This window comes from Crocodylus siamensis, chromosome 3 (assembly GCF_052110815.1).
Source record: "Crocodylus siamensis isolate JL-2025a chromosome 3, ASM5211081v1, whole genome shotgun sequence".
In the NCBI taxonomy this organism is placed as follows: domain Eukaryota; kingdom Metazoa; phylum Chordata; order Crocodylia; family Crocodylidae; genus Crocodylus; species Crocodylus siamensis.
The window spans coordinates 80,264,995-80,291,133 of record NC_143397.1 but is presented as its reverse complement, the minus strand read 5'-3'; the positions used below and the strand labels follow the sequence as shown (position 1 = coordinate 80,291,133).

The following is a 26,139-nucleotide window of genomic DNA, read 5'->3' as shown; positions in this document are numbered from 1 at the left end:
CTCTGTATGCATGTGTGTGTAATACAGATTTTTTTTTGACCAAATACATTTAATTACTATTATCCTGGGAGCCCACTTACCCTGAAATTACTGTAATGCCATTTTATTTTGAAATTATCACAGCTGGCATTGGCCTCAAACTAATTAATGAATTTCTTGTCATGTGGTATTGCTCGGTTACTCTGACATACTTGACTTCACTTTTTTATTTCTGAGACAAGTCAGAAATAGAGTTCTTATTAGATAGAGCTGAACATGCATTTTATGAATACTTTTGCTGTTCCTTGTAGTAATTTCCTGGCTAAATAAACAGCTGAATGAGAATAAAATTGCATCCATGCATGGATCATCAGGCCACAGTGATGTGCCTTGTGCTGGAAACTCTCCCAATTCAGTGGCAGTGCAAAATGGTCTAGTAAGTATACACGCTGTATGTTACTGAACTGTGGATTGGGAAATGTTCCTATTTTGTATACGCACAACAACGTCTCAGATTTAAAGAGAACCTACTGTCCTAGATGTATCCTTGCCACCCCTGTGGGACCAGATTCTTCACCCTTGTCTGTGGTGGCTTTTGCATTAGCTCAACAGCATAAAGCTACTCCATGGGGCACTTGAAGACTCCCTTTTAGAGTGGACCCACTTTACAAAGGGAATGTGTTGGCGATTGAATAGAGTGCATCGTTTCCTACCAGTTGTCAGTCCTAGTAATCCAAAGTAGCTTTTAAGTTGGTTTGAACTGTTTGGGGATGTCTTTTTGGCTCTTAGCCTACTTAGAATTGTGCAGTACCATTATGCATGCTTTTCCCTTCCTCAGTGTTGCTGAGTCTAGTCTTTCTTCTTTGGTGTTTTAGGTGAATATGAAGGGTGTGACTCTGGGAAGAAAGAAAAGCAAAACATTCAGGCCAGGTACAGACATTATGCTTTTATGGGTATAGACCAGTTTTGTGTACCAAATTTCTGTTCTATTATTGGTATAAATAGATTTCTGATTGCTTCTGTAACAGAACGTAAGTTTGGTGCACACAGACTGGTTTTACAAATGGTGGAACCTGGTTTAAGATTTTTGGTCCCCCCACCCGGGCAAATGTGTATTCTGTCCACTACCAATTTTAAACTATCCATACCAGTTGCAGAAAAACCTGTAACTTGGATCGAATCCACCTCATGCTGTTTGAATGTCTGTACCTAGCCTTAGTGGTTGCATGTGCAGTGGTTCTGTTTTAAGGTTCTGGTGGCTTGAGAGAAGCTTCCTTTTTTACTATTAAAAGATGGCTAGAATGGGTGGTTTCCTTTCAAACTGGTCCAAGTCAAGTTCATGCAGTGTGTGGGTTGTTTTTCCCATGGGCACAGAAGGGAAAAAGCATGTGGTCATCTTTCTCCATGTTCAGCAAATCTATAGCCACTTTATAGTTTGTGACAACAGCTTATGGTTGTTACCAACCATAAATATTGAGGAGGCAAGGACAGGGCTTACCAGAAAAGTGCCAATTGCTGAATAAAGTGCCATTAATGTAGAAAATTTAGCTTGCCCTCTCCCCCTTCTCTTCCTGATATTTTTCACTTCCAAATCAGCAGGAAGAGAGATTTGATTCTATCCAGCACTCTTAAACTCGTAATGCAAATAAGACAGGTTTAAGAAATGTAAGTAAAATAGTCAGTGGAGAAACATTAACTGTAGTTTGTGGTTGTGTAATGCTTTCCAAATTATACAAACTCAGTAGGGGATTTTCATATATCCAAATGATCACTCTATGAAAAGAAGGGCGGCGGATGCTGCTGCTGCACAGGAGTCCTGAGATGTATAACAGATGGCACTAAACTAAAGCTGGAGATGATATTCAGAGTGGAAGGAAAAAAATCTTAAGATCATATCAACAGGTGGTACAAAGGTAAAAATGCATCCCAGTGGTTTAGTGAAAAATGTAGCAGTGAAATAATAGGCGGATGTACTATGGAAAAGTAGACCAGGAGGGCATATTAAAAAGAAACTAGAACTTATATTTGACTAGTTTCAAAACCATCTGGAATATGCATCTTCCAGCAAATGTAAAAAGAGAAAATCAATATGTTTCTAATTCTAAGGGCAGGCTATGCTTACTCAATTTCTGCATCATAATGACAAATCCATAATGGATATGGTATAGCTGAAATTAGGAGAGGCACTGTACTCGGTTAGATTGCTGAGTTTTATGATTTTGACTGTAACTTCTTTTTAAGTTTACACTTTAGCTCTTTAAGACTAAACAAACAAAAAAAAATCCAGTTGACTTTTTAGATTTGTTTGGACCTAATAGTGAAGCCCGATAGGTAATAAATGGTTGTTAGAGAGATATACCAAAGACAATCAAGCCGCTCTTCAAACTTCTCCTATACAGCCTTGCTCAACCATCAGATATTGTTGCAGTGTTTGGTGTTACTTCATCTTGCAGGCTGTGAAAATGGTCCTTGGATGGGGTGTATAAATCCTTTTTTTTTTTTTTTCGAATTGTAAAAGAAGAGATTTCCCCAGATGCTATCACTCTGATTTATGATGCAGCATCTTTGGAGAGGCCTAATGAGCATCAGTTGAAAAAGCATGTTTTTTCTGACTTTCCCTTCCTGTCTATGCCACTGGGATTTCTTGGTTGGAGGACATGGAATTCTGCATGACCCATCCATTCATGTCCAGATGAGAGAGAAACCAATGCTTTAGTTTTGTGGATTAGTCATTTGAGATGAGTGGTGCAGAACCCAATTTTAGGGACTGAAAATCTGAGGCAGTCCAAGAACTGTACTGTCATATGTAATGCCTAATACTCTGTTATACAATGCTGAAGGAGTAGTATGACCCCTTGAAGAACAGTAAAACAACTGTGTAGCTGTGAAATGGGAAACTAGTTTTGGTTTCCACAGGCAGGAGCCACACAAGCTAATTTTTTTTGTCATCATAGATCCCTAAAGAGTAACTATCATAATGGTTCTTTTTACTAAGCATTTCCATATTATAATCAACCTATTTCTGAAATGTTGAAATTAAAGTACAGTTTATGATTCTGTATATCTCTTTAGCTCGATCACTACTGTCAAAATATTTGTAGGGAAATGATTTGGGTAAAACTCTTCAAGCTGTTCGCTTGATGACAGACACAGCTGTACTGCTCAATTATCTTTATCCACTTAACTTTTTTACGGTTGACAAGAAAGTAGTAAAAATTAGGCTATGTGGAGGTAGATGGGTTAAGATGCACTGCAGGGGGGTATGCTAAGATTCTCCTAGAAATTAGTGGTATTTTTCTTTGTAGACTGTATAAAAATTTAAGTGAGCATGATTACTATTCTTCATAAATATGGACAAGGTTATTGGCAGCTGTTGTTAGCTGCAACTCTTCAAAAATTGTTGCTTGTTTCCGTCCTTCCTTCTCTCCCTTCTTCCCTCTATATATTGCTGACTTTTTTTCTACAGACATTTGAAATAGTGTTGTGAACTCACCTTCCCCCCCCTCCCCCCCCCCCCGGTTTTACTGCAGGTAGGAGTATAATAATACTTTTGTAACATCTTGCTGAGTGATAAATACTGTACCCATTTTGCAGATGAAAAGAGGACTGTGTTGCAATGAGGCCATGTAGTCCCTTAAATAAGTACCTGTATTTGTTCTATTATGACTGCAGCTAAATCAGCCAGCTTATATGCAGGTAGATGTTTCAGGTCTTTAAGGCTGCTCACAGACATAAAAAACCCCCAGTGTTTTGCTTTAAACTTGGTGCATCCCTGTGCCAAATCCAGTGCATGTCTAGAAGAAGGATTGTGTTAGTTGGACTCAGTTCACCCAACATCTGTATAGATGGGTTGTTTTTTTTGGGGGGTGGGGTGTTGGTGCTTTTTATTTAATAACTAATTGAATTGGCTTTAGATAAGTGCCACCCTGGTGCAGTGCACAGTCTATATGGATGCTGTGGAGCCAGGTAGAATTAACATGCTGCTGCTTCTGGTAAAGCGCTTTTTTTCCCCCCCCCCCCCCACGTCTGTCAGCAGCCAAAATGAATGTACAATCCTAGTAACTATGTGCAAATATGGACGCGCTGTGCATGGACTTTAGCACCTCCTCATTGAAAAATTGAGGGGTAATAACTTGTTTGCACAGAGGAGTCTGAGCTGAAGCATGCTTCCTGACTTCAAGTCCTCTTGAGTCACTTTGCTAGATCTGCTCATCTCTTCTACATGGTCATGAAGAATTAACTTTAACTAACCTTATTTTTAATAAGGAATGTTTACTACTTCTGGTTTATGCAAAATAAGTAATGTAGGAATGAGAAATTCTAAAAAACAAAACAATCCTTAGTTTTGTTAGGAGTCAGTGGATGATACTACTTTAATTTAACCTGGCAAACTCTGGTTGTAGGGCTTTACAGTCTCGGAAAATCTGTCCTGTTGGCTCAGTATGTGATAGGGAATTATTTCCCCCTCCCCATTCCTTCCCCTTTTTTTCGTTAAAAGAAACTGTATGAGTTACCAGTACAGCTGATTTGGTGTGCTTCATAAATTGAATGTAATAACTTGCTATATAGCAGGTCTATTCTTGTAGGCTATAATGTGAAACAGAACAAAACTGATACAAGCAGTAACGTTTTCAGAAGTGTTAGTTAGGAAGTTAGAAGCCAAAATTCCATTATGAAAATGAGACTATTAGGCTATTTTGAAAATATGATGCAGGTTGTCAAACAGGTGAAACTTTTTTTTTTAGTTTTTGCACCCTCCATCCAGAAGTTTTCATATTGGAGGTAAGCAAGAGGTAAAGTGGGTGCTCCTGCTCCCCCAGCTCAGCTGTGGGGGTTCTCAGCACAAGCAGCTTTCCTGCATGGCTCTGCTTTGCCCTGCAGTGCCAGATCACACATGTTGGGCTGTGGAGGCTCTGGGGAAAGGCAGCAGGGCAGGAACTTGAGCCTGAAGTAGGCAGCCTGAGTCCATGCCCACACCCTGTGCACAGATTTGGGGGGCACAGGTTCCCCCTGGCCCCGGGAGTGCACACAGCAGCGGGTAGCCCACCATATGTACAGATCTGGGTGACATGGTGGGGGCAGTCCCCCTCCAGGAGCATGTGCAGCAGCGGGGAGCTGGCCTTGCCGCCCCTGCCCCCGCAGTCCTGTGCTGCTTCCTGTTGGGACACTGCCCAGCTGGGAAGCATCCCCAGCCTCAGCCCTGCCCAACTCTCTCCCTCCCTCCCTATGGGGGCCTCTACCCCTCCCCCCCCATTTACCTGCAGGATCTGCTCTCTTGGCTCCCTGGGGGCCATGTACATGTACGTCAGGGTGGGCAAAATGCAGCCCGTGGGCCAGATGTGGCCCGCCGGGCCATTCTATCTGGCCTGTGGAGTCCCTAAAAAATTTTAGAAAATTTATATTTATCTGCCCCGGCTGCCTATCATGCGGCCCTCAATGGCTTGCCAAAACTCAGTAAGCGGCCCTCTGCCTGAAATAATTGCCCACCCCTGATGTACGTGCACATGGTGCCCCCTGCATTATTGCCCTCCTCTCTCTCCCTCCCAGCCTGCAGCAGGCTGGAACTCTGTCAGCCTGAAGAGAGCTCGTTGCAAAACTGCAAATCCATGGGTAAAATGAAAAATACGTGTTTAGCTCTGGTAAAAGGTAAAATCCGAAGTGTTCTTTGTTTTTCCCATGGGAAATGAAAAACCTGGATCCCTGTTCATAGCCCACAATAGAGTTTTAGAATCAGCTAGTTACTCTACACAGTGATGATTACTAATTTTCTAGTGGAAATCCATTAGTGTTCTCAGAGTGGATAAAAGCAATATCTGGTGCTGTGATGTTCCTTGTGAGTCTTTGGCCTCACTCTTCCACAGTAGTTCCATCTGTGTACACTTTAGAGATCTATGGGCTGCTTTAAACCCAGAAAAAATAATCATTTGAACAATGAAACTAAAGTATGGTAGTTCAGCTGAGGATATAGAAACCAAAAGTAGGAACAGTCACTTAGGCTAAGTACAGACAGTCAGAAAGCCTGAGGCTGAATTGATTCAATCTTCTCAGGTTAGTCGAAGCTGCATAGATTGAACTGATAAGCAAGTGAAAAGACATTCACTTTTGATTCTGAAAATGCAGTCGCATTCTTGCAGTGGCCCAGGCCAGAACCTGGGAGCACCAGAGCACACCTCCCTGTTCAACTGGAGCAGACGTCCTGTGGGAAGGCTAGGCTTGGCCCCCTGTGAGTGTGGGTATGCAGGGAGGTGCAAAGCATCCTGGGATGTTGGGGGACTCTGTGTGATCTTGAATCTGGAGGGGATCTGGGACAGAAATTCAATAAACTGATTTCTCCAAAATCAGTTAGGTCTGATACTACTTTTATCCAGGTTTATCTTAAACCAGTTTCAGCCATTTTGTTAGTGGCTTATGTGCACTGAACTTCTGTTGTGTTATGGATTTGAACTGGTTTCTGATCAGTTATACCAGTTTGTGTAACTTCGGTCCCTAGCCTTAGTAAAGGCCAGCACAAATCTACTGAATTATTGTAGAATTGCACAAATAGACAATATCTAGCTCTCCAGATTTACTTATTTGATGTGTGTGACCCTCCCTGAAGAGGCTCAGGGCAGTTGAGAAAAACAAAATTAACATTTTTAATCTGTCTTTATAATTTAAGTAAAATAATATGTAATAAAACAAGCTCCCTAGATAATGCGAAACAATTGACACTGCTTGGCACAAATGATGGCGAAGCACTTGCACTATTCAACTTGTGAAGTCACTTATAACTAAGCACATTAAATTTTAACTCAGGAGGTTTGGGCTTTTTATTTTTGTTTTGCTTTTTCAGATGTATTTCTTCAGTAGAAGAGCTGTGTAATTTCTTGACTAAACCTAAAGTTCTGTTGGCCGAATCCACAAAAAATGGAAAATTGTTATTACGTGGTTCAATCATGTTCTGAAATCACCTGAGGCTTACCTAGTAAATATACTTGTTATGACTTTTACTAATGTGCTTTGAAGCTAAATAGCAGTGCTCTGAAATGCTTGGTTAGTGCAAAAGTCAAACTTTGCGAGACTTAAGTGGTAGGCTCTAGGCTGCTGTTCTTGTTGGTTGTTTCTGTTATGGCAGCAGCTACAGGCTAACTAACATTCCTTATTGTAGGAGTTGTATAGATACAGAACATCCTGTTGTTTCTTGTGTTGCACAGTCTTACAGGTTTTAAAAAGAAGTGTAGATACTATATGTGTGTGTGGCTTTTTCTGCTTTAGTATACCTAACTCATGCAATAGTTTTTACCAAAAGCATCAAGCCAAATAAAGCATATTTGGGAGGCTTATTTGCTGTGGTCCTGTTTTACTTAAAACTGCTTTCTTCATTTATTTTCATTTTCCTTGCAGCTTCGGCTTCCTCTTCGTAATGATCCTTTCCCTGTCTCTGCAATGCCTCCTTCAATTATTTCGGCTTCTATTTCTAATTACTCTAAAGGCCCTGCTCCTCTACAAATGGATATCCCATCTGCGATCACCAGTGCTGCAAGATATGGCCCACAGGCAGGAACTATTGTTTTTTATTGTTATGTTATTAGATTTTATTTTTGTTGTCATTCTCTTTCCTTCCACAATAGTGTGTTCCTTCTTCGCTTGTCTCTCTCATAGCTTCATTTTCCATGTTTTGCTTGATAAGCATACCAAATGTTAACATGCAGAATGTTTTTGCCACCAAAAGCTACATTAGATAGAGCTCTTGGTTTTTCTGTTTCTACAGTAAATGTACATGTTAAAGGAATATAATGTTAGGAAATGGCCAGTACTCATACCCAGTGTTCTATGGTCTGATTAGTCTTCTCATACCATAAACATAAAGGAAATATAAGCGCATTATGAAAACAGTATATAACCACTTTTTACAAGGTATTGCAGCTGCATTGTAGGAACTTACTAATTTAATTGGAAACAGAGAATATATATATTTGGTAATTTTTTGGGGTCCTGTGAATTTATTTCAGTCAGATTATCTGTGGTTTTGGAAAAGCTTTATTTTTAATCAAAATAATAATTTTCTTGTATTATTTTGTATCTCTCAGTTTCTTTCTGCACTCTGGTTGCTGATTTCATGCTTGCTAGGATAGTGCTTTTGTGTGCGAGTATGCATAGAGATGCATATATATGCTGTATGTATGTAAAATGTTTATACACACTTCATTCGCATGCATACAAAATTGTATACCAGTATATACAAGTTAAGAAATGCATGTTTTATTGTATGTGTGATGCAAGGTATAATATATAAGTCCTTTTTTAAATACATAGGGGGTAAAAAGAAGGTCCCGGGTAATGTGGGGCCCTTGCAGGACGCCATGGGAAACCTGGTTGTCACACCAGATGGCAAAGTTAACATGTTTAACGATTTCTTTGCCTCCGTCTTCCTAAGTAGGGACCAGAACAGCCACCTCCCTGCTGGGCCCCCCTCGGGCCCTGGGGGAGGCACACCTGGGCCACGGGTTAGTGAGGATTTAGTTAGGGAGCTTCTGGAGGGGTTGGACGTATTCAAGTCAGCCAGTCCAGATGATCTCCACCCTAGAGTTCTAAAGGAACTGGCCGAGGTCATTGCAAGTCCCCTGGCACAACTTTACGAGCACTCGTGGTGCTCTGGTGAGGTACCGGAGGACTGGGAGAGGGCCAACGTGGTCCCCATCTTCAAAAAAGGCAGGAAGGAGGACCCGGGAAACTATAAGCCGGTTAGTCTCACCTTGATCCTAGGCAAGCTGTTTGAGAAAATTATGCTGGCACACATCCAGGAGGGGCCAGCAGGGGACTGCATGCTTAGGGGCAACCAACATGGGTTCATCAGTGGCAGGTCCTGTCAGACCAACCTGGTGGCCTTTTACGATCAGATCACCAGATCATTAGACGCAGGGGTAGCAGTGGATATAATCTTCCTGGACTTCCGGAAGGCTTTCGACACTGTCTCACCCCATTCTCATTAAGAAACTGGGGGGCTGCGGGACCTGAACCTGTTCGGCCTCCAAAAGAGAAGGCTGAGGGGGGATCTTGTGGCCTATTATAAACTAGTCAGGGGGGATCAGCAGGCATTGGGGGAGTCACTGTTTCCCCGAGCACCGCCAGGAGTGACCAGGAATAACGGTCACAAGCTGGCAGAGGGTAGATTTAGGTTAGATATCAGGAGGCGCTACTTCACGGTCAGGGTGGCTAGGGTCTGGAACCAGCTTCCAAGAGAAGTGGTGCTGGCCCCTACCCTGGGGGTGTTTAAGAGGAGGTTAGATGAACATCTTGCTGGGGTCATTTGACCCCAGTATTCTTTCCTGCCATGGCAGGGGGTCGGACTAGATGATCTGCTGAGGTCCCTTCCGACCCTAGAAACTATGAAACTATGTGCGTGTACACATGCATGCACACAGACAGACACATGGGTTCATTTTAATAGTGCGTATTTGCATTATACTATTTTTGTGTGTGTGTGTGTATATAGAAATCACTCCACTTTCTAAGCAGTTTGGCCTCTCTATTAACGTTAACGGGGCCCAAGCTTGGCAAAATTTATTCATAAGCCACTGCTGAGTTTGATGCCTCATATTTCTAGCTCTGATGAATCATCCATATCTTGCAGAATATCTGGTTTCTTGGGTTTCCTAAGAGCATAGTGCATCTGTTTCTAGCATTAACTAGCTATGATATGTTGGACGTGTATAGTCACAATACATTAGTATATAGTTGCCTTCTTTAACTATTTTAAATTATAGTAGTGCTCCTTTAAGCTTTCCATTTGCAGCTTGAGACCTAGTATTAAAAAGAAAAAAAGGCTGCATAGGTGGAAGGTACAAGAAACAATACAATCAGAACTTAACTATTATAAATATAATTAAATGTGTGTAAAATATATGAATGTAAGTGTTAGTCTGAAACTTATTGACATTTATGTGAAGGGCTTGATAGGATTTACTCTTACCTTTTGATCATATCAAATAAAGCAGCAATCCTAACCTTCCCTAATATAATTTTCTCTTACCCCATACTTGTTTAAATTGGGTTTGATTTAAACTGTCCATATAAATTTATTTACTTCTCAGTCTATTAAAAATAATAAGCCTGGCACCTAATTATCTGGTTGTCTAAAACAATAGAAACAACATTAATGCATATATCCTGTGTACAGATTGTGTTCTTCCAACATTCCTTCCCATACACAGTTTACGTTATCCTAGTGAGGAACACAAACTGATTCTGCTGCCCTTGAAGTCAATAAAAGTGTTGCCTTTGACTTCAGTGAAAACAAAATCTGGTCCTACTCCATGAGTCCTGGCATGAGAGTTCACAGCATTACATCATTTTTTAAGACTGCAGCTTATGGAGTCATGCCAGCATCAAGTGGGAGAAAGAAGCATTCAGAAGTTTGTATAAGTGATGCTATATTTGTTTTTACTCTCCAAATTACATAGGTACGTTTCAAGCTATCGGCAAATACTTCCAACACTCCATTAAATGAAGCAGGAGTTAGTTCAACATCTACTCCATTAATGCCTCCAGACTCTGGCCACATGTAAGTTTATTTGATGCATGTGTATGTATCCCTGCCTCCTGCCTCCAATTTAATGTTAAGTTACTTTGAGAGTGATATAACAAGTGGCAGCATTTAACATGAGGGAGACTGCACCAGTCTAAGTCACGTTTTCACTTTAGTGTGTATGCAGAAGTGTGCATGTGAAATAGCGTTATCTAAAGCTTCAGATTCGTTGTACACAGGAACAATGTGACAGAAGCCAAATTAGCAGGCTTTTACAGAAGTCTATTTTGGTTGTCATGCAACTCTCTCTTTTTTAAATTTTTTTCTCCAAGGAATCTGTGGGATGACACACCTTGAATGTACTCCTGGAAAGAAAGTTAGAGATAAAGATCTGGGGGAGCATGAAGGCCTGTGGAAAAGCCCATTCTATTTTGTACTCTTTTTTTTTTTAATTTCCTGAAATCTTGATTAATGGTTTTCCTTTTTATCACATCATTTAGGATGTCTCCCACTGAGAAGCCGCTTGTGCAAGTCTCTGACATCACTTCTAAATTCCAAGTGTAACAGGCTAAGTTTAATTCTTAGGTGCTTCTTCAAATATCTCCTGTTTCTCTTCAGTACAATGTGATATATGCTGAGCTGAGGCTGGTTAATCCTTGGAGTCAGGCTCCCCCCTCATGTGTCAGAGTAATGGCTAGCAACATAGCAAATGAGTAAGGATGAGAGAGGGAGCAGAACACTTTCTAACTTTGTATCGCATTTTGCAATAAAGAATGTTACATACAACATACGACATTGATTGCATAAGACCAGTTCCCCATACATTTTCTGCAGGGATGAATCCAGCATATCTTGAAGGTGCTCAAGCAAAACCTGGACTTAAGTGAAAAAAAAAAAAAAAAAAAAAAAAAAAAAAAGGGAGACATAAGTGCATGTGCATATGCTTATGTGATGAATCTCAAACGGGCTGTGGAACTTAGTGTTTTAAACATCCCTTTTGCCACTTTCAGTCGGATGCTACCGCTAAATCCCATCTACTCTTCTGCCAGCGGCTTACTTCAAGAATGTTGGAACCAAGTAAAACAGTTTACCAGCAAGTTATCAAGTCCTTTTCTTATCCCTCTGTCCTGACCATCTATTCAAACATAACTTATAGCTTGGCCTCTTCTCAGCCGTGTTTTCTCTTAACCATACACACCATCTGCACAATGGTGTTACAGTAGGTATGCATTGCTTTGGGATTTCATAGATTTCATAGACAGGGCTGGTGGGGACCTCGGAAGATCGAGTCCAGCCCCCCACCCAAAGGGCAGGAAGTTAGCTGGGGTCATAGTATCCCAGCAAGATAAGCATCCAATTTGCTCTTGAGGGTGTTCAATGTAGGTGCTTGAACCACCTCCTATGGCAGGCTGTTCCAGACCTTGGGGGCTCGGGATGGTCAAGGGAGCCTAATTTGCCTTCATAGTGCTGGACATGAGATTTATTTATTTATTAATACAAACACCCAGAAAAATAAAGTCAGTCACGATATCATAACGGAGCTAAAGTAAGAACCTAATGACAAGAAAAAGCACTTTTTAACTATGTGCATTTATATATTAAACCCCAGTGCTGTACTTCTTGCAAGATGGCCCTGGCCTATACCTTGTAATTTATACTTTTTTTTACTGTTGTAAGATCATCACCAGTTTTCCAATCAAACCCATGTTTCAGAGAGCTCAGAAGATATGAGAAGAGCTGCTTAAAAGGCAAATACTGGGAAAGCTAAAGAAGATCCCTGTCTCTTTGTTCCTCTCTATTTCAGTATGAAGAAGAAAAAATATAAATCATGTTGTTCATATCATCAGTTTGTATATCAGAAGCAGTAGAAACCTTTAGCGCAAGTGTAACACTAGGTGGTAGAGTCACAACTATTTAAAGGAATAGCGTTGTCTCTTGCAGAAAGATTACATGCCACATATTAACTAAGGTTGTGCAAAACAATGCTTTCATTTTTGCTTCCATTTCATTGTTTCAAATGGACAGTGTTTTGTTTTGTTTTGAAGCACTGTCCCTTTTTCAATTTGTTGCAACTGTTTTGACGCATTTTGCCGTTTTGCCCATAGGCTATTATGGGGATTCATGAAAATACCTATAACTTTGTCATTTGTTGCCTGATTTCGATGAAAATTGCAGGGATGGTAGCCCCTTCTGAGGCCATGAAGCCTGCCACATTTCAAGGACAGAGGTGCAGGGTATTTATGAAACTGCACCTCCAAAGTGTTGAAAGCAAAACTTGTATCATTTGCTGGCAGCGGCAGTCTGCTGTCATCCCATGCACAGATGTGGGGGCCACATCCCAAGGAGGGCTGTGGGGCTGTGCTGGACTCCTCCCGGGGGTGCAGGCCCCCAGATCTGCATGTAGGATGACAGGAGGCTGCTGCTGCTGCCTGGGATTGGCACTGGGTGCAGCCCACGTCCAGCACTGGGAAGACTTGCTGCTGACACTGGCCCCAGGCAGCAATGGCAACCTCCTGTAATCCTGGATGCAGATCTGTGGGCCTGCACCCCTGGGAGGCCTATGCTCAGTGGCGGTGCTGGGTTGAAAGGTGGGGTGGGGGCTACAGTGAATTTTGGGGTGGCAGCAGCCCCACTTCCATCATGCAGCCTGCCCTGAGCACTAGGGAGAGCCCAGTGCTGCCCCTGCTGCAGCTCTGAGAGGGGTGGATGCCACCTGCCTGCAGCCACTGGGCTGTGCCACACCAGGGATTTTGGGGCATGATGCAGCCCAGTGGCTGCAGGCAGGCAGTGTCCACTGCTCCTGAGGCTGTAGCAGGGGTGGCACTGGGCTCTTTCCGGCACTCAGTGGCAGAACTGGGAGGGCAAGTTGAGCTCTGTGGGGCTGGTGAAACTGCTCAGAGCACAGATCTGGCTCTTTTTGCCCCTGCCGGGCAGCGCTCTGAGTAGCTCTGCCAGCCCCACGGAGCTGAGCCTGGTGGCCGGAGGTGGGGGAGAGACACTGGCCAGAGCTGTGCTCTGAGCAGCTCTGCCACCTCCTGCTACCAGGTCTGTGGGTCTGTGGAGCCTCCAGCTGTCCGGTTGTGCTCGCCAGGGCTGCACTTGCCCATGGAGCTCAACCCGGTGGCGAGAGAGCCAGTAGTGGAGCTGATCGGAGCACAGCCCTGCTGTGGTAGGAGGCTCTGCCAGCCCCACAGAGCTGAGCCTGGTAGTGGGAGGTGGGGGGAGCCACGGGCCAGGGCTGTGTTCAGAGCCAGGGCTGCGCTCCAAGCATCTCTGCAACTGGCTCTCCCACCACCCGTCTGAGCTCTATAGGGAAGACCCCAGCACAACCCCCAAGTCTGGTGGCCACCCAGGAAGAGCTAGGGGAAGCAGTCAGAGAGCTGGGGGAAAGGTTGGGGAGCTGGGGAATCCAACTGGGTGCCGGGGGAACGTTCAGGTTCCTGAACATTGCCCCAGCCCCCAGCTCGATTTCCCCAGGAAACCCAGCTTTAAAACTTGGAACGTTTCGAAAGTTTCAAAACATTTTGAGTGCCCTCTTTCATTTAGAAGCTGTTACGAGCCTTTTATTTCATTTCTATGTTGCTGTTTCAAGCTCAAAAACAGCCTCGAAACAAAACATCCATTGAAATTCACACAGCCCTAATATTAACAAAGATTAAATGGCAATTCGATATTCTATGTGCACTCTTTCAAGGCATTGCAAAAACGGATTCAAGGTAGAATTTTTGAGGGTACTTAGTGTTGGCCTATGAACGCTTTGAAGTCAGGAACTTTGCTGTTGACCTCAATAGGAACAGAGTTTGAGCTGTGCTGGTTGACTTGGTCTAGAAAAATCCTGTTTCCAAGTTTCAAGTGATGCATTTTGTAAGGAAGTGTGGAGGCACCAAAATGCCCAGTTTTTCTCCCCTCTCAATCATAGTTGTCTTTTTATTCACAAAAAATCAATTGGATCACTAAAATAGTTATTTGTTATGTAGTATATTCAACTGAAAGGATTGTTGGACAGTCAAAAACAGGGAAGTCAAAACCAGGAAGCTGCAGAAGGGAGAAAATTCCAGATATTTCCTTTCTTTTTCCCCCAATGTCAGGATGTTTTGCCAGCAATTTAATGGCACCATGCAAATTTTTATAAGCAAGAAAACTGTGTAGTCAGTGTTAAGGTGTTTTGGAGGGTGAGGGAAGGTGTTCTGTATGATCAACTCGTGTGTGAGTGAAAATGTAAATAGAATGCAGATATTAAGTGTCTGTATTGTCTGCTGAATTTTTAATCTGTGAGCCTTCCACCCCCCCATGATGTAATTTTTCTGTATTTTCTGTTTAATCTAAAATTGTTACTTTGATTAGTGCTACTAACATCTTCATACAAAATAACCCTATCTTACGCTCTTTTGTTTTGTTTTTTTTTAATGGAATCCTAACTGAGCTTTTGTTATTAGCCATTGAATGCAAAGATGATGGCTGATGTAAGGTGATTTTTTTTTTTTTTTTTTTTTTTTTCCGTTCGTTTCTCAGGGCTAAAAACCGCCCCCATTCTTCTTGGGATTCCTGTTCAGATTCTAAATAGGAATGTTGTTTCGGTAGTTGCGGAATGAAGGTAAAAAAAAACCCAACAGTTTCCAGTCTGCCATTCTATAACTGATGGCCAAACTGAAGTTGCTTGAGTGATTGTATTTATTTCATTTCCTTTATTTACCTTCTCCTAGGCTAAAGAAGAAAATGTAACCATTTAGAATTGTCACTGATTTATAAATCATGCTTCATTACAAATCATTAGCTCTTTCAAGAATAAAGGGCTAATAACTTTTAGACCTTTTTAGAACACGGCAGAGGTGGAGTGGCAGTATAAGGCACAATGTAACATTTCAACAGGATTTTATTTAGAAACCTCCTATTTCTCCCTTTGGAATAATATGTTCCCAAAAACATGTTTATTTCAGTGACCCACCTGGTTTAGATATGAAATATTTGAAGAAAGATGGCAACTTGCCTTTGAGAGGACTGAAGTCTTTGACTATAGAAAACACAGGTAAAATGATCTAACAGATTTTTAGATTACTTGTTTACCCAGCAACTCAGTTACAATTGACTGTTGACTCCTGCCATAATACATCTTCAATGCTGAGGATCTGTGTTTTAGAGTGTATAGTGGGCATGTTTTCTCTAGATAGACCTGGACTACAAAGTTCTGACCCAAACTCCCTCAAAACCAGGTAAACCAGGGACTATATTTTTGGCTTTAATTTCATGACTGTTTTCTTTGACTGTGTTCTTCTGAATTTTTTTCTTATAGTAATACAAGAGAGTTCTTTAGAATTGGTCAATCGTCAAACTACACAGGAATAGTCTAGTTTTGGGCCCAAATTCAGCAAGATTCTTAAGAAAGCTTCTGACTTTTTCTAGCATATGAATAATATCATTTAAATCAATGGGATTACCCATGCAGTGTATTGTTCCAGTTAAAAATTGACCCTGTATGCAAGTTGATCCCAAATGTTCAGGGGTTAGCAAAAGACAGCTTTCCCTGGGTACAGATAAAGAACTTGAACTGATTTTGCTGTGACAGAATTCCTTAGGAGAAGAAAGTAACCATGGAAAGGATCCAAAGGGTTAAATATACCAAAATTACTAAAAGGAAAAACTGCTCTGAAAATAAATACTGACTCTGTATTTTTGTTGTATGCACAAAAATACAGCAAGTCCAGATGTCAAATTTGTAAGAGGCCTGATTATAGGTTGACCTGCATACAAGTCAAATTGGATGTTATGGCTTTTTTGTAAGGGATGGGGAGAGGAGGAGAGGCGCTAGACTTGTAATCAGAACAATGAAGTACTTAAAGCTGAGTACCTGCTTGAATAACTACTTGAATCGGTGTGCAGTGATTTGGAGAAGGCATGCAGGAAGCTCACTATGCTGGACTTTAACAAGAAGATTCTTCTAAAGAATTTGAATAAAATATTATGTCAATTACTTTGCAAGGAATTCACAGTCTAGTAGTTGTTATTGTTGTTGTTATTATTATTTCAGTATTACCAAGGCCTACATTATCCAAGCAAGGAAGTCCACCTGTAACTTCTGCTTACTTCCCAAAGCAACAGCCTCGACTACCTGCATCATGAGCTTCAACACTATTGTAATGGATACGTAGAGAGACTCTTGCTCATTCTTGGAAACAATAATGAATATACCATTTAAAATGTGTGATATAAGAGAGATGCTTGGACAACAGGATTTTAAATTTGACTTTATGGTCTGTCTGAACTTAGTTACTTTTTCCCTATAAAGTCTTTGTTCACTGAAACTGCCACAGTATGTTCTGGTATAAAGCCAACCGTTAAAATAACCTAATTGCATTTCTAGATCTATAACTTCTTTTTAAACGATTAAAAAAATATAGCAGCAGCTGTTTGATTCCTCAGACACTCTGCAGCTTACAGGCTGTGCATGCTGAATGAAAGTATTTCTTTCAGGTATTTTTGCTGCTCCAAAACTGTGTGTGCGCGCACATATATGTATGTGCAACCTGTCTGGTACATCCTGTAGCACTGTGCTTTTCATGTTTAAAAGACCTTTTGTAATAGTCAAATTATGAAGAACAAGGTTTTTTTTAAGATGGCAGATTTATAGCAGCAGTAATCCATTGTGTGTACAGCATTTACTTTATGACATTAATCACTTCTGTTGATAACAATGGTGGACAGAAGTAGTTTCTACAAATATTTGGACCTCTTTTTTACGTTTTCTTCATGTTAGTTCCTTGATGACTGACTACTATTTTTTTCTTTCCTTAATCAAATCACTCTTTAGAACTTTTGGAGGACTCCTACCAGCTTTGTGCAAACGATATAGTCAGGGTATATCTTGTAAACTGTATTTTTAGGTAGGGTCAGATGGGTTATATTTAATCTTGATATTATTTGTAATATGAGTATAATTTGCTGGCAAAACTTGGAGAATTACAATAATGACAACAGACACAATATTCTGAATGTGAAAAGTTCTGTATCTTCACTATTAAAAAATAGTAACAGTTTCTTTAGTTTAGGACAGAGCCAGACTCAAAGTGAATGCAGTTCTATTTATTTGAATTAGTTCATTTGGCTTTTTGTTATCAGGGAAAAATCAAAAGTATTGGATTTACCTCTTTCAAAATGTTCACTTGATGAAAACCTCAGTTAGAAGTGTTCCATTTTGTGAGATGTAAGTAGACCATCTGCATTTCACTTGCACAGCAGTCATTCCTACTTTTTTTTACTGATTATTCTTCCTACAATTGTCTCTTTTCCTGTGTAAAATGGAAAAAAATCAAGAATGGTTTTTAATGATATACTGTACCTCCTCCCATTTTCAGACATGGTCTTGGCTCTTTGCAGTCTTACTATAATATCAAATACAAACTAAGATTTCAACTAGATTGGATGTATGGTAATTTCCTTTCTCATTCTGCAGCCTAATTCTTTGGGGACACAAAATTGGTTATTGCATTATTGAAGTGAGACAAATCTGCAGTAAATTAGTACATACTAGATTGATGGGCTACTTTAATTTTCAAAAGCACTGTTGAAACTTAATACCTGGAGGTCTGCAGTTCATTTTCCTGTCAGTATTATAAACATTAACCTTTTTCCTGAAATTATTTTCCTTGGATGGAATTGTGGAATGCAACAATGTCTAGAATTATTTTCTGTTGACTGATTATTACTTAGTGTGCCATCCTTTCGATTCTGGAACTTGCAGATACAGTACTCATGTCAGAGTCCAGGTGAAATGCAGTAATTTTTGCTTGGTGCCTTTTTGCATGGATTATTTTATAAGAGAACTTCATGTATCTTAATTTTCTGGGAACTTGGAACATGCATTTCTTGTATGTTGAGAGAGAACCTGGGCCCTATTAATTCCATGCAGTGTCTAACAGCAAATGAGGGGTGTGTGTGTGTGTGTGTGTGTGTGTGTGTGTGTATATATAAAGAAGTGTATAAAATTAACATTTTTTCTATTTAAAGTTTGTATTATATTGTGAATAAAATATTTGTACTATAATTGCCTAACTTTTGCTTTATTAGAGAAAAGGTAGAGGGAAAGAAGCTATTTCTTTAAAAAAACAAAAACAAACCCATCCTGGTACATGATATACTTAAGTTCTGAGTTTTTAAATTTTCATCTCTTCATGCTGTCACCATCATTGAAGATAATGGAGTAGCATGAGTGTCACTGAAAACAATTTGAAAACCACAGGGCCATAGTAAATGAAGGTAGAATTTGTCCTTGTATTGTTTCAGAAAAATCCCATGGTTGGAGCTACAAAACTTTTCCCCCCTTCCTTTATACTGAGCAAATGCAAAAAGCATGTAGGTACTTTAAACGTAAGACGCATTATCACTTATTTGCTGCTTTCAGTAACACATACCTTGACACCATTTGCAATTGGAAGATAGAAAAATACTGATTTTAAAGTATCTGCACCAGTATTTTTTTTTCTTTGATAGTACCCAACCCCAAATGCTCTAGGAAGCATAGGGGCAGCCCTCCAGAAAAAAACACTGAAAGAATTATGATATGTCCACCATGGGGTTTCATTCAGATATGTAGATGTTAGAGAGTAATTCATCCTTCCTTGACCAACATTATATAGGGTACACCTAGGCACCTCTACTCTCCTCTTTCATTTTACTGCTGCTTCTGTCTGCTCCATGACACTTAAGGTTGACTTTCTGCCTTTGCTGATTAGGGTCCTTTTTACTTTCAACTCTTCAGCTTTGTGCGGTAGTCAGTGTGTGGTATCTGGAGACCATGCTACAAAAATGTCCAGTTCCACCTTTTAATTTTGGTGGATGCAAGCTGTTAGTTGGAGATTTTTATTAAGGCTCCAGACTTAAAGAATGAGATTTAATATCCCTCCCAAAATGTTGCTGTTAATTATAACCAGGGATCCTGGTTTTCTCTGTTTTTAAGAACTGCAGATTCTCTGATTTAAAGCTCCCCAAATCCATGTTTTTCCATGGTTAAAATGCTGGCACTACATAGGTGTCAGTTGGGCAAGGTTTTATTGACAGTTTGGAAGCCTAAGAGTGTCTCAATTGTTATAATAAAATACATGCTAAATACTTTGGTGTGTGTTTGTTTGTTTATTTTTTAATCATGGAAAATCAGAGCTCCCCCTGCCCCCTTCACTTACCAGGATGTGGGTCCACCCGTTGCTGTCCCTCCTGCTGTTTTGTGGCACTGTGCATCCCTGAAATCCCAGTACCCTGCCCATGCCATGCCCCTCACTCCTGACCTGTAGCTCCCATGCACTGTCACTGCCTCTCCCAGCCCAAAGCCCTAATAGTGCCCCGCACTCCCAACCCACTACCCCAGGCCTCCAGTGTATGAAGAAGAGGCCAGGTATGTGAGGAAGGGGGAATGTGGGCACAGGTGATGTATTGGGGAGAGGATGGGGGGGCACAAGAGATGCATGGGAGTACAGAGGGAATACATGTCTCCCCAGACTTTTGTGTCCACGGTGGGGTACAGGGCTGCAGCTGGGCTGAACTAGCTCTGGGCAGGAGCAGCCTCTTCAGCCCAGAAGGTGGGACCTGGAAGTGCCAAGCCACCATGGCTGCCACACTGCCTGGCTGCCATGTGCATGCACATGCACGTGCTGCCCCCTGCATCCCAGTCCCTGCAGACCTTTACAGGCTGGAACTGTGCCAGACTGCAAGGCGAGACCTGTGGTTTCCCTCATTTTTCCTCCTTTAAAGGGAAAATCCACATTTTTCTGTGGCAAATGAAAAATCTGGATCCCTGATTATAAGTGTGGCCCTTCTTGATTATCTATATGAATGACAAGAATTAAAAAGTTATTGGATAAGTTGTCATTAACCACTTGCAGTAGCAAAACTGTTCTTCATTTAATTACAGGTTGTATTTTTAAAACTCTTGTTCTTAATTCATTTTGAATTTTCCATTTTTTTTTTTTTATATTTCATTGAGTACCCTCTTGTTTTGGTGTATGGGACACGGAGAACTGAAGTTTCTGATTTAAGCCCCCTTCACCATTATTTTATATAATTTATCATATTCCTTTATTCATTTGCTTTTCTAAATTAGACAGTCCCAGTATTTTTGGTGTTATCTCCTTTGTGGGACTTAATGTTCTTGTTCATTTCCACCTCTCTTCTCATTCACTGTAGTTCTGCTCTATTGTTTTTAGATGAGATGACCAGAATGGTGCACAGATAAAGTTGCATTATTGATGTATGTGAAGATATTATTGAATGGGATGGTGAATAAAATATAAATCCTAACACTTTATTAGCTGCTGCTTTTTGGATGCAGCTACATATTGAGCAAAGGTCTTTGTTATACTGTCCATAGTTATGCTTAGGTTCTAAGTTAATTTAGAACATTGTAAGTGAAAGAAGAGTTCAGTTTTCATAACTCCAACGTGCTTTATTTGCATTTTTCGGTAACATTAAATTTACCATTGTTTGCTCATTCATCTAACTTGTTTGTGTTTCTCTCAGGTTTCTTCCACTCTTGACTAATCCAAATAATTTTGTTACTTGTGAAATTTATATAAATTACATTTCCAAGTTAACTTTCCATTCATTAGTAAATATAGCAAACAATTAAATGGCACAGGACCTAATATGAGCTCTTGAGACATCCTGGTATTAGCTTTTAACCATGCTGAAAATTGACTGTTTAATCTTATTTTTTGCATCCTGATTCCTAGCCATTTTTGTTTTGATCCAAGACAATACTGGGCCTGTCGTCACCTCAACTCTTTTTAGTAGTTTAAACACTGAAATACGTTGTAAACTAGTTATTTTTCCAGTGTTTTACTGACGTATTCAAATCCTTACATTTGCAAGAGGTTTTCCTTGCAAGCGAAACTGTTTAGTGACAATTAAATGTGCATCAAGACCCAGGCAAATCCTTGAAAATATGGAAATAACAATGAAAAGCTCCAGCATACCCAGCCACTAACATTGTAAGCAAAGCTGTTGATACATACTGTGAAGGACATTAATTTCCATCTCAAACAGTTGCTAAAAATCATTAAATATATATATCCTACCTTCATCCAACTTGCTCTATCATGCAAAACCTTGATGGTGACCTCCAAACTTCTTGTATTAGCAGACTGATGAATCTGACTGTCACATAGTCTGCTTTTTTAGAAGTAATTCTGCTTTAAAATGGCTGCTGGCATCACTGGGGTTTTGATTTATCAACTATCAAACAGTGCAAAGCTAGTTTCCCCCTGCAGGAGCATTTTTGGGGTGAGTAGATTGATAGGCTTGTGTGCAAAATATCGGAGAGGTTAGGGTTAGAGTTATTGTTATTAAGTAAACGCATTTATTTTTTGTAAAGCAGTTTGTTTTAATTTGTATATTGGTCATTTTAATGTCACTTCATAAAAGTGCATGCATGTTACTTTTATTTTGTGGAAGCATGAAGAACTTTGTGGCCACAAGAAGACTTAATTGGTTCTCATGGCAGTGCATTTTCAATAGCAAGGGGGTGTGTGTGTGCGTGTGTGGTGGCGAGAAAGGGAGAGAGCCAATTTAAGTTGATGACAGTATGAATTACAGATAAGTGGCATAAAAACATTGTACAATGAATAAATGGAAGCATTCAGTCATGAAACTGAAAGCATGGGGATAAAATAAAGGGAAAGGATAAAAGTTGCATTAAGATCTAATCTGAAAACACAGGAAGATGATGAGAATAAGTTACTTGTTGTTTGCAGAAGTAATAAATGGAAGTCAATTTGAGAGCTCAGAAGCAAGGAGAAGAGAGAGGAAAGAGACTTGGAAAACTATGTGGTTTCTGGAGGGAAATCCAGTTCTGACGACAAATACTGAAATCCAGGAGAAGGGCAATAACTGCTAGAGTTAGGACTATGAGACTCATTCATATATGTGCATAAAATAAGGGACCCAGAATCTGGACAGTTGAAATTTAGCAAAACTGTGACTAGAACAGGCTTCAAAGGAAGAGGAAATAGCTGCTTAAACTCTCAACTACAGAGATAGTTAAGGTAGGTGTGTTCATGAGCTATGCTGTGGAGGTTTTGATAAAAAGATTACATAGAACTGTAAAGAAAATAAAAGTTCAAGGTCAAGTATGATAGGAAGCTGTAGGGAGATTGGAGTTCTTGTTTAAGGAAACTTGCTTTCAAGATATTTGCTTTCAGTCTTTTAGCCAACAAATTAGTTTGGCATCTTAAATTCCATGGTTAGTTCAATTCATGTTAGCGCTACAAAATAAGATTGTATCACTTTCATATCAAATGGAGACAGAAATAGTCAGCTTGGTATAGTCTGAAGTAGCAAGAAATGTCTGATGAAGTAGGTTGCCCATGAAAGCTCATACCTTTTTGAACCAGTTAGATAAAGATGCCCTTAGAGACTATGCTTTGGGGTGGGGGCGGGGAGGCATTTTAATTACAGTGGCTCTTAGGAGCCGCTCTATGAGACTCTGCAGGTGTTTTAATTATATTCAGTATTCATGCTTCAAAGTGACAGCAGGGGAGCTTTAACTAAAGCTTGTTCGACAAACTTTAGTTAAACCCCCCCCCCCGCCACCATTTTGAAATGTGGCAACACCAAGGCTGCATGCATTCTAATCAGAATGTTCCAGCAGATTTGATTAATCAAGCGTGCTCTAACAAGTTCTAATTAAAACGTGTTGGAGCAGGCATAGGTTCCCTAAGGTGCCACCCTGCCCTAGGTTTATATCAAATTGAGGTAAACTCTGGGTGGTGATGAGTGCTTGTTTTGAGAGAGAATTGTTTTTTTTTCTTTGCAGCCTTCTTTTTCACCCCATGTATTAATTGATGGGCATTGCATTCATACTGTCCAGCTGCTTTAGCTGTTTTGGAACAAGGACACCTGCATCTGTCCTTGGTTTGTCATGCTATTTGAATCCAAAGCAAAGTGTATTAGATGTTACACACAGACTAATTAGGCTACAAACAAGCCAGACTGAATGCTTCACCAAATAAAGTTTTAAGCCCAAGATACTAATAGATCTATGTTAGGAAATACTTGGGGCTGGACTAGATCTCCTGAGGTCCCTTCCAGCCCTGATGTCTATGAAATATGTCGTTGTGAATAAGGAACTGTAGCATATTTGTTTTAGCTGGGTTTTACAGGGATGGCTCTGATAGCAAAAAGTGTTTTTCAAGACTGACCCAGATCCCATTTTGTCTTTAAAGCATGAGTATTCTGGAGACTTTTGCCTCTAGCTAATGCACCAGAACGCAGGAGAGTGATCTTCTCAGTGTGGAACACAACTGAGAAGAGAGGAGCCACACAGCTCTCCCATTCTAGCACTCAGGAAGCCCTGAGACCAGCAGGTGTTGCAGAGTACAAACACCTTCAACTGATGCAGGCTACCTACACTCTAGAGACGTGTGCAACATTTCCTAGTGCATTTCTGGGACTGAAGCATTCCCAGGAGACCCTACCTCTACTTCCACATACACTGAGGGACAAAGAAACTGACCTTCCTCAAAGTATTCTTAATTACATGAAGGATGTCATTGCAGACAGCAAAAGGACCCCTGGTCAAGATGCTGAAATGTCAAGTATAGACACCTTTACACCAAATAGGAAGCACTCCCTCCCACCCACTCAACTCAGCACACTCTCTTCCTTGTTTCTTAGAAGGGAAGGTAACCAGTTACTGTATGGAACTGTCCTATGGACATTCATCTACATTACACCAAGGATGGTAAACTGAAAGAATAGCCAGGACTTGAAGCTGGCACATAACTGCTCTGATTAATGTCAACTGGGTTGGAGCAGCTCTACTAAACAGGAGAAATGTGGAGTTATTTTTCTATCTCCTTAGTTTCCAATAACTCCAGCCAGATACTCCTATAGGGGAGCCTCACCCCATATGGGGATGGGGGTAGAAATGGTGCCCAAAACCTAGGCTGTTTTATCTGCTCCTAGCTAGATATCTGTGTCCAGTAGGGTAACTCTCTCGGCACTTAAACACCATAGGAAGACAATATTTTTTTTGCAACATAGAATGTTTGTTTTGATGGAAGATCTCTCCAGGGAACTAATGAGATTACACCATTGACATTGCAGTTCTGACTGAGATGAGGTGACTGGATGAGGGTCAGCTGAGGGAAAAGGGTGAAGGCTACACTTTCCTCTGGAAGAGGTAACTGGCCCAGGAAAGATGCACTCATGGTGCCAGCTTTGTCATCAAGAATCAATTCATCAGTCAAATTGCAGCGCTTCCTGTGGGCATTAACGAACATCGTATGACCTCCTCCACCTTAAGCTTAGCAGGAACCAGTACACCACTGTCCTCAGTGCCTACACTCCAACACCTGATGTCGACAATGTCAGAGAACAGCCCTACTCCAACTTTCACCTCATTCTAATACTCTCAAGGAGAACGAGATCATTCTCCTTGCTGACTTCAATATCAGAATTGGGCGTGACCTGGAACTCTGGAGTGGTACCATTGGGAAGGATGGAGTAGGGAAAGCCAACTCCTTTTTTTGAGTCATTGTGGTTCTTATTAAGGACTGCTTTCCTTTCAGATTTGAGACTGAAAACCTAACCGATGGAGGGCTTGTCAATTCAATCTGGATCATATGCAGCTGAAAACCAAAGTATTCAGAACCATCATCCTTGACTTTCAATATGCTGAGGACTTCCCGCTCTTTGCACATACTGAGGAAAACCTCCACACCATGCTAGATCTCTTTGGAGAAGCCTACCAAACATTGTTAACCAATTAGCTCAAAACAAAGAGTGAGACCTTTGTAAAAGGGAACATGGTGAGATGCTGCATTTATTGATTAGGCGCTTAGTGTACACACACCCCCACCCTGATTTTTGCTCTGGGCTGGTATATATTACCAGTCTTGTTAGTGCTCAAGTCAACTTGGTGACCAGCTAAGAGGTGGGTGGATGAGAATAGGGTGGGATTCAATATGGACAAGTGCAAGGCATTGCACCTGGGGAGGATGAACCAGCAGCATACCTACAGGCTGGGGAACTTCCTTCTTGTCAGCGCAGAGGTAGAAAAGGATCTTGGAGTCGCTATTGATTCCAAGATGAACATAGGCTGCCAATGTGGGAAAGTGGTCAGAAAGACTAACCGCACCTTGTCATGCATCCATAGATGCATCACGACCAGGTCCAAGGAGGTGATCCTCCCCCTCTATGCGACATTGGTCAGGCTGCAATTGGAGTACTGTGTACAGTTCTGGTCGCTGCACTTGGGAGAGATGTAGATGGCATCAAGAGGGTCCAGAGGAGGGCTACTTGCATGATCAGGGGCCAACAGGATAGGTTCTATGAGGAGAGGCTACAGGACCTAAACCCGTTCAGCCTCCACAAAAGAAAGCTGAGAGGGGTTCTGCTGGCCACCTACAAACTTGCCAAGGGGGACCAGCAGGCAGCGGGAGTGTCCCTGCTCCCCCAAGCACTACTGGGAGTAACAAGGAATAGTGGGCATAAGCTGACTGAAAGTATATTCAGGCTGAACATCAGGAAGCACTACTTCATAGAACAGCTAGGATCTGGAACCAACTTCCAAGGGAGGTGGTGCTTGCCCCTACACTGGGGGTCTTCAGAAGGAGGCTAGACAATCACCTAGCCAGGGTCGTTTGACCCCAGTATTCTTTCCTGCCCAT

At 41.1% G+C, this 26,139-nt stretch overlaps 1 protein-coding gene across 3 annotated transcripts in view; it reads left to right on the top strand.

The window, feature by feature from the left end:
- The window catches only part of LOC149868435 (spindle assembly abnormal protein 6 homolog), a 51,278-nt gene extending 31,788 nt beyond the window's left edge, over positions 1-19,490 (top strand). For 2 of the 3 annotated variants that reach the window (XM_090038571.1, XM_090038570.1), the window contains exons 13-17: positions 291-415; positions 7,363-7,515; positions 10,422-10,522; positions 15,424-15,512; positions 16,512-19,490. In XM_090038571.1, coding sequence (XP_089894697.1) covers positions 291-415; positions 7,363-7,515; positions 10,422-10,522; positions 15,424-15,512; positions 16,512-16,603 — 560 coding nt within the window. In that variant the 3' untranslated portion in view covers positions 16,604-19,490. The remainder of the gene's footprint in view (positions 1-290; positions 416-7,362; positions 7,516-10,421; positions 10,523-15,423; positions 15,513-16,511) is intronic. The other variant, XM_090038572.1, reaches the window with a different exon arrangement.
- Positions 19,491-26,139: the final 6,649 nt, after the last annotated feature.